Below are 9,268 nucleotides of genomic sequence, written 5' to 3' on the forward strand. Positions count from 1 at the left end.
TTGGATTTGTGAAAGTAACCGTCAGACACAGTACTTTAGGGTGGACAGTGTTACCTACCAAGTTAAAAAACAAAGAGAGGGAGAAACTGATTTTTGAACAGTCTAATGCTTATCTAAACCAGATGAAGAATTCAGTTATTTCAAACTGCTGGGAGGGTGGTGTTAGAAAACAAATACTTTTGAGGAAGCTTAAAAATACATACTTGTGAGTATTTTTTCTTTTTAAGCACTAATAAGTCCATGATGCTGGGGTGAACTTCCCATCAAAATAACACATACTTTCAAAAAACTTACTTTAAACAYAGCATTTTCCTTAGCCCTGTGAGGAGAGCAGTTATCTACAGTTCCCCAGGGAATTTCGTCAGAGGGAACAGTTTCTGTAACTTGGCAGAAGCAAATAAGGGAGTGACACAGTTGTCCCATAAGGCTGGAGAGCAGGAAACCCCCCGTGGGGAGGGTGAGTCGGTGACCTCGGGGTATGGGGGAGCTCTGAGCTGCTCGTGTGGGCACGAAGGCTTGGCCTCAGCCTCCAGRCAGAGCTGCAGCTCCCCACGGGTTCAGCAACAACAACTCGAGAAATAACTAAAATTTGCTCTCATTACATCTCTGTTTTTATTTAGGTTTCTGGTTTTCCCTTGGGTCCTGTTTCATCCTAAGGAAAAGTGACTTTGTTTTATAGGACCCCTGTTAGAAATCCTCTTTTGTGGTTTCCATCATGTCTTCCCTCTGYAGCAGCTTAGCTCTGCTTAGGAAGGCAAGAGTTAAGGGTGATGTTTTTTTCCTGGCAGTCTGACCATCCCGTCACGTTCCAGGAGCCACATGACAGGATGGCACAAATGAGAAACATCCCGCCCACGCAGAGGATGATGTCTGCCCCAACTCTCTCATCCCTTGACATTTTCACTGGATCTGACAAATAACTTTTTTTTTTTTTTCATGTGAAAGGGAGCTCAACAGCTAGAGAGTGGAAAAGAATGAGAACCATTTAAATAGAAAGCAGAAAAAACAGACAGAAAATATACTCTCCCAATAGGTAATGATAATTCTCCTATTAAATTACCCCAAAACTTCAAGTTAACTTCCATTAAAAAGGTACATCTGCCACTTCTCTCAACAAGCAAACCAGCAAGCACCATGGTAACTGTGAGCTTCATCCCTTAATTTTATCCGTTCTGCAAGCAGCTGCCAAAATAAATTTTTCCCAAGTTGCCTGAAAGATTAGAGTAGTCATGTTCTTACAGACCAAAKTTTCACATTAATCAAATTATTTTAAGTAATTCAATTAATTAAAATCAATTATTAATTAAATAGGCAGAAGTTTTTTTTCCTCCAGRCAGTTTGTTTACTACTGTAATTTTAGTGATGTGGGAGCTCTGATCACACATCCCCACCGTGCAGCTCTACCGCACCTTTGCATTTGTGAGGAGACGTCACGGCATTTGTTCCTTTTAAATTGATTTGGGGGGGCTGTGTGATGCCAGGGATTATGGAATACCACCGGTCTGCTATCTGCACCAAAACAAAGGCGCTGGTTTGTGGAAAGGACAGATGCAGAAATACCATCCGCCATCTCACTAGCTCACCCACAGGACGGGTGCCGGTCACTTTTTCTGTGCTGGACACCTGCTGGCTTTACTCAGATCGCCCGTCACCAGATGTGCTGTTCCTGTGTCCCTCCATGTGCCTCTGACAGTATTCCTGAGAGGCACATTTGTTGCTGGATTATCAGGGGGAGGTCCTGCTATCTGACACCCACCCCGCTGGGAGCCTGCAGCTCTGCCCTGTCCCTCAGCTTTCCATGAAAATGCTTTTTTTTCCCCTCCTACAAAGAGAAAAACACACTTAGAAGAGTTCTGTCTTGGGTCTTCCTCACCTTTAGACCAAAAAACATGCTCTTGCTCGAGCACCAGTGCACTCAAGCCAAGATTCTCMAAAAAAACATGGTTTTCTGTCCATTGTCACCAGTTTTCCATGGGTTCCTAAAGGACAAGGCCCCACTGGGAGGAATACTCTTATGTGCTGTAGAATGAAATTATATCTGAGCACTCTCTCATGATAAATGACAAATCTACTTTTCAAACTTAGGGAGAGGAATTCCCCAGTAAGAGGTTTGGTCCCACCCTACATCTGGATTTTGCTTTGTCTGTGTCTCTGCTGTCTGTGCATTGTGTTGGGTCTTTATGTGGAAGAAAAACCACCCTTTTATTAAAAATAGCTTCCAATCAGTGATGAAGTGTATCTCTTTTCTACCTATGAAGAAGTTAAAAAAGGGAGAAGAGTTATTTCCTGATGGCTGCCCAAAGACTGATAGAAGAGGAGCACCTGTGGAATGGACAGCAGTGTGTGGCAAGAGCRTGGCCTTCAGATTGACACTAGAAATATCTCAGAAGGGATTCTTCCAATAAAATTTGCAGATAATGATCTTTGCCTTCAAACTCCGATGTTCTTGTTGACAATTTTTTGTAGCTGCCTTCCTGCCAGAAACTTGCAGCTGTTGTCTCTCCTGCTGCTGCAGTGAAGAAAAATCTCTGACCCTCTCACTAGCTCCTYGATTTTAGATATTTTAGAAATTGCTCTGGCTGCCTTCAGCTGTGGAGCAAGGCACCTCCCTCCCTCAAAGACAGTGAGGGTACTTCTAAATTGTGCCCCTGACATTTTTCACCACTTCCTTTTYTTTGGGCTGCCCGTCCATTATTTGACAGAGAAATTAGGAAACCAGTCCTCACCATCACAAGTTGCAGCTGCCTTGAACAGAAGCCATAGTTTCTCTCAAATATCAAGGATGAGCTCTTGGACCATAATRAGAAAGTGTCATTAGCTTTAATTAAGATTTCCCCAGGCTCTCAGGGTCTTCTTCCTTCTTTAGTTTGGGCCATTAAATATCCAATTTTCACTGACACCTGGGAAGTACACCTGTATATAAATAGGGTTTAATGCTGAGGGGCTGTATTGGAAAATTCCTTGTGTGTTAAGATAAATTGTACAGCAAATACATGTTCTTTGTGAAAGAAAAATACATTAAAGTTTGGATAATCTTTTATCAGASTAATGGAAACATAATAAGCTGGAAAACAGCACTTAACTCCAATAATAAGAGAAGAGAGTAAGAAATAATTGGTAATTCTTCTTTTCCCCTTCAAGTGCTAAAACAAATGGGCTCTTTGCTGATCTGACTTGGATGGATCATTGTGTCTCAAAAATGTAACGTAGGGTGTGTAAATACTCTGCTAGCAAGGGCAGGGGCAGCRTCTCTTGAGAATTCTTCGCTTCGTTCATGCAATTACGAATGCTGGGGGAATGCAGATTTGGATGTGAGGCCCCCAGCATAAAGCACTGGGCATTAAATGCACGAGCATTTCTGCAGAGCAGCTTAGCTGAAGTTTATCATGACCATTCAGCTATTGCCTAGCAACTTGTGGAGGCCATCAAAGAGCTCTTTGTCCATAGCTCTGGCAAAAACATTTTCTCGCAGATATCCTTATCAGTATCAGAACCAACATGAAAACTTAATAAAAAAAATTTAATTGTCTAAGAGATTAATACTTGCATGAAACTGTGGCAGTCATAAACCAGTTGGTAACATTGTTGTAAAACCTGAGTCTAAATCTTGCTTTGTAAGTTCTAGTCAAAATACTTCTTTTTCCTGAATAATTTTTGGCTTTTCTGTCAAAGCATAGCTTTCTTTGCTGAAATTTCATATAAAGCATCTGGAAATCACTCTAAAAATTCATTTTTTAAAAATTTTGTTTTAATACTTTTAATATTTCTTACTTGCTCTTTCTCAAAAATACCCATTTGATTTTTACAGCTGTAAGATACAAAATTCAACTTGTTATTTTTACAAACTTACCTAAGCATGAATGAGTGAGACTGCAAACTGCTTTAATAAGTAGAGATGCAATAAATCAGTGAATGATTTCTGCCTTGCTATGTTCATTCTTGACATATACAGGAGCAAAACTGATTTTGCTTATAGTTAATAGTGAATATTAGTGTGAATAGTGAATATTATAATGAAGCGGAATTGTATTCAGTCTTCTTGCAGCATGTTATGTTGTCACCGGTGTTACTCAGTGATGTTTACTGTACACTGTTTTATTTGCTAAGTCGAGTGATGCCGTTCTTTGCCTCCTCATGAGGGGTGAAAGTGGGAAAGGGAAGGCAGGTTTTCTCAGTTTCCCTGGGGGATAATTTTCCCTGATGTGTACTGAAGAAGCCTTTTTCCCCATTTTTTCATTTTTAGCATTAGTTGCTGTCTGTTTCAAGCCCCGTGGCTCCGTGCAGTGTGGGCCCCATTGTCCTCCCCATCGCAGTGCCCGCAGCACCCTTGGACACTGGGCTGTCATAAAGCATCCTCTGTGCACAGATCAGGGCAGCATAATTGAGCCTGGTGTTATTGTATGTCACTGGGCTACATAATCTCAGATAATGCACTTTGGTAGCTCTTGGCAACCATGGGCTCGTTAATAGTGAYCATTATACACTGGAACCCAGTGAGGCTGTGAAAAATGTCCTTCCTCCAGYAGGGTGCACTGGGCGCAGTTGTGAGTGTGATGTGGCAGATAACTCTGGCGTGGGCATGGCTCTGAGGTGCTCTGCCTGTGCTTACACAGACTCATAAACCCGAATTCTTAAATTTGGGAATCCCAGGCAAAGCAGCAGGAGAAAGAAGTGGTCTTGTTTCTGAAAAAAAAAAAAAAAGAAGAAAAAAAAAACAAGCAAGCAGTGATGTCACACTGCTCACATGCACCAGCATCCCTCAAAATCAAGGCACTCTTTTTACTCTGTTTGTCCATAAATGGGGAGTTAATGAAAAAGTTGAACCGGGCTGCTGAGAAACAAGTCAGTACTGCCTTTCAGATGTGGATGGGGACAGCAGAATGCCATTGTCTAGGCAGGCAGAAAGTGGAAAAGGAGTGATGTAAGCAGCCTTCCATTTTTTGGCAATAGAATTGTTTTAGGTCAGTACTAATGGTCATTGTGCAATCAGGGCTTTGAGGTGGCCTGTGCACTGTCTGTCWGTATCTGTATTTTTAAAGTCAAGTGTTTTTCTGCCTTGCTGGCACAGGTTGGTGCAATCTGTTGAAACACGTATTTGATTCTTCAGCCTGTTGATTGTCCTGCAGAGAGAAAAACAGTTCAAGAGTCTGGAAATCCACATTTCCTCTAATTAGAGAGTTGGTCTTTGGGTAGGGGCACCATTGCAAAGTTTTGCTGGCAGCGTTGAGGAGTCGCCTCTGTGTCTGATCTGTCACCAAACTTTGTAATTATTTCTCAGGATTTTTAATAACAGGAGGTTTTGGTGTTGAGAGTTAAAAGTGTTTTATTTCCCCTTTATCACACATAAAACTGTTTTGGTTTTTTTTAGGACTCTGGCAGCCAGCAAACCTGTGGCATATTTTGCTGGGAATACTTACAAAGCAAGACATGCTTGTGGTTGGATCCAGTCCACTTTTCCCTCAGTGGAGGGTTCATTCAGGAGAGGCATTACAATGAAACTTGATTGTTAATGCAAAGCGCTGCAGACACAATACGGTCTGAGCCCCATGGTGGTGCCTGCTGGCATTTAACATGCACAGCACTTCTTAAAAAGCAGGAAAATKATATTTAATGTTGCTGCATTGTGGGGGGAAAAATGACAAGTGAACAAACAACAGAAGCCAGCAAACAAACCGTGACTGGATGATTTATAGTGACTGGTTTGTTTTATGATCTGTATGCACAGATTCAGATTGTGGCCATTTTAGAATCAATTTTATACCAAAACCAGTTAAACAAAGCACTGACTGACCAGCATCCTTAACACTGTGGCAGCTAAGCATTTTGGAATGCTCACATGGTGTGTTCGGAAACCCTTTGTGTGCACTGCATTTTTCTGTTCAGTGCGAGGCCCAGCAGCAATCAGCTCACCACTAATTAGAAAGCGTTCAACGTCCSGCGCCCCATTATTATACAAAATTATGTCAGACACGAAGAATTCTCAGAAGGAAAAGTTCCTGCAATTCTTTTTGTCRTGCGCTTCCCAAACATAAAATCTGAAACTAAGCTTGTGCTGTTTTGAAACAGCCATGGTGGAGGAAGCAGTAGCCATTTATGTACATCTCATCAAAACTGGAACACGAGGGAAATTCACTATTCTCATTATTCTGGGGGAAGATGCAAGTTTATCTTGTTGCACTTTCCCAATGTGATGTTTTCACAAAAAGGTTGTGTGAGCTATGTTTATAAGTTCAGTCGTCTTGGGAAGCAAAGGTTTAACCCAACTGTGCACAAAAACTCTTCATAGATGTTTTGTTTGTGGCTGCAGGTATCCACTGTGACAGTGTCTGTGCCGAGGGACAGTGGGGTCCCAATTGCTCCTTGCCCTGTTACTGCAAAAATGGAGCATCCTGCTCTCCAGACGATGGGATCTGTGAGTGTGCACCAGGATACAGAGGCACCACTTGCCAGAGAAGTAAGGACCACATATATGCTTTAAAAACCTCTGATTGTACCTCTGCTGCTTGGACTTCTCATGATAYATCACAATGCTTTGCTAATTGTACGGTGAAATTTTGGGAAACACTCCTTGATTGCACATTTTGTCAAAATGCATGAATATATAGGAAAAAAATAAGGGCTATCTGAAATGAACCAGTGTTTCCATCTCATAGAGCTGTTCTTGTTATGGTACAGCTTTACTTCTATTTGCTGTCTGTGCTGTGGCATTGTTATAAACGTGACTTTCTAGGAAATGTAGCAGGGGATTCCATCCCAAAGCACTTCCAAACATGACTGATGAAGGTTAATTTTGTAATACAGGTGAACAAAAYGTACATGCGTTTCAGAAACTGAAAAACTTCCAGTTGAGTCTGCTAGGAATCACRGGCTTGGTTTATATTTGGTTTTTAACAATTGTTTTGTAACACARAAGGGAAGCAGGGAAGCAGTCAGTGGATGCAGGCCTCACAGTAAGTAGAGGATGTCAAATGTACCCGTAGTTCCTTTTGGAAAACTTGTCTCTATAAAATTCAAATTGCAGGAAGAGAAATACAGCTGAACTGAGGCAAATCATTCCAGATTCAGGGAGGTAAATAACGCCTTCCTTCCCAAAATTTGTCACAGTTTGCCAGCAGCCCAGCTACCTTCAGTTTGAATCATTGAAGCTGTGAAGGAAAGGTGCTCAGGGAAGAGAAGTGGGAGCTGTGTGAGGCTGGAGGGGAGCYCAGTTTGCAGAGCACATCTCCTGAAAACGTGATCCAGGAGCAGGTGGATTAAGGACACATGAAGATGCTCCTGGGCCTTCCAAAAGAGGCTCAAAAGACAGGAGATTACCTGAARTGGTCACTTGGAGGGAGAGGGAGAACCAGAGGAAGGTGAAGTTCCACCAGTCAGTTTCAAGCTGAAGGCTGTGACATGGCCTGGCTAAATCCCACATTGGTGTGGCATTGGCATTCCCAGAGCATTTCTGACTGTGGCCAGCAATTATTGTCACTATCTCATCTTAGAGGGCCCTACAGGGAACGCAGAGGCAGAGCAAGTGTAACTCAGCCACGGAAAAACCTTCCCTCGGGTTTTGGACCTGCGCCCATAACCTGCACAAGAGGCTTCCAGTCCAGTGCCTCTCTGAGGCACTGTCTGCAGGCTGGGAAGACAAAGGTCATCCAAATAATTTGGATCCTGCTCAGAAAGTGCCTTTTCAGTAAACAGGAAGACCTTTTGGCACCATTTCACTTGGAAAAGTTAATCTCTCCGGAGAGATCTGGCCGTATAGCTTGTATCAAGTGTGTAATTAAAAGACTGAGTCTTGAATGAAATTAAAGTATTGAGAAGATTCCAGCGTGGTTTTGTCAGTGCTAACTGCAGCTGGGCAGGTATTTCTCTTGATCTATTAGCTAATATTCTAATTTATCAGGAAATAAATGCCAAAAAGGGATTAGATGAACAAAGAAGGAGGTTTTATGCAACAGCCTCCTTTTTTTCCCCCTTTTTTYYCCTTTTTCTTTTTGAGAAACTCATGCTTTCAGCATCAGTATTAACTGGACAAATCTGTATTTCTGCTCTTAGGTTCTCTGGAAGTTAGGGTGACTGTACCACATAAAAGAAAGGTTGCCTGGAAAACATCTGTGCTTTTTGTCCAGTGAAGTAACAGCTATTTGAATTCCAAGTTAGGAAACACAGCAGGAATCAAGGTCTAGGATGACCTTACCCATCTAGAGAAAAAACTGTTCTCCCTGTGCTTCAGATGTGCTTCAGAAGATGTCCTTGTTTAGCCAAATAAAGTATGTATGCCTTCCAGACATTATCTGAGTTCAGGGTGGCTTGACATGTAATGGAATGTCAACAAATGAGCCAGAGTACACCGAATCCTTGAGGAGAAGGAGAAGATCTTGTTTTGGGGGTGTAAAATCACCGAGCTGTACAAATAACAATGACCATGCTGCAGCTGCTATGGGCTTGGAAAGCAGGGCCAGTGTCCAGCCAGGAGTAAGKGCCCTGCAGGGCAGTGACAGCGTGTGACAGTGTGTCCTCTCTGGTTRTAGTCTGCTCACCGGGCTTCTACGGACACCGCTGCAGCCAGACCTGCCCGCAGTGCGTGCACAGCAGCGGCCCCTGCCACCACATCACCGGCCTGTGTGACTGCCTGCCTGGCTTCACCGGAGCCCTCTGCAATGAAGGTAAACTCCACAGGCTGCACACACCCAGTGCTGTGATCATTTCCGTTCCATCACCTGGGAGCTGTAAAGCCAAAGATRTTTTCTGTCAGGGAATGTTCAGTTTATAAATCACAAAGCTTCATSCGTTTAAAGGTTTGATCCTTAAGTATAAACCCTCTGCACTCTCAAATTTGTGTAGTGACTGTGGGTTTTGTGCTCACCAGAATTTATAATGCCTGAGTGTAACATTACACTGAGCAAAAACCTCTCTTGATCCAAATATTGGTCGTTTTCTCCTGAAATGAAGAAAATAAAATCTTCTTGTGCTTGCTAAGGAGTTCTGTTTCTGGCAATGTCTCTTTTTCAGTATGTCCCAGTGGCAGATTTGGGAAGAACTGTGCTGGAATATGCACCTGCACCAATAATGGGACTTGTAATCCTATTGATAGATCCTGCCAGTGTTACCCTGGATGGATTGGCAGTGACTGCTCTCAACGTAAGTATCACCTTTCTATTTCCCTCTCTTTAATTTTGGAACAAATAATCAAGATGCAGCTATTTAAATTACCTTTTTTTTTTTTTTTTTTTTTTTTTAAAGAAAATTAAGTAGGCACTGTCTTGGCTGTTCTGAA

The 9,268-nt window shown here is 42.4% G+C and overlaps 1 protein-coding gene across 1 annotated transcript in view; it reads left to right on the forward strand.

Moving 5' to 3' along the window:
• Nucleotides 1-9,268, forward strand: part of MEGF10 (multiple EGF like domains 10) — an 82,830-nt gene that overhangs the window by 56,783 nt on the left and 16,779 nt on the right. Inside the window, exons 14-16 of the mRNA XM_057378246.1 lie at nt 6,308-6,454; nt 8,523-8,657; nt 9,004-9,132. Of these exons, the coding sequence (XP_057234229.1) occupies nt 6,308-6,454; nt 8,523-8,657; nt 9,004-9,132 (411 nt within the window). The remainder of the gene's footprint in view (nt 1-6,307; nt 6,455-8,522; nt 8,658-9,003; nt 9,133-9,268) is intronic.

This window comes from Malurus melanocephalus, unplaced genomic scaffold (genome assembly GCF_030028575.1).
Source record: "Malurus melanocephalus ecotype Western Australia unplaced genomic scaffold, MMel_1.1 scaffold_350, whole genome shotgun sequence".
In the NCBI taxonomy this organism is placed as follows: Eukaryota; Metazoa; Chordata; class Aves; order Passeriformes; family Maluridae; genus Malurus; species Malurus melanocephalus.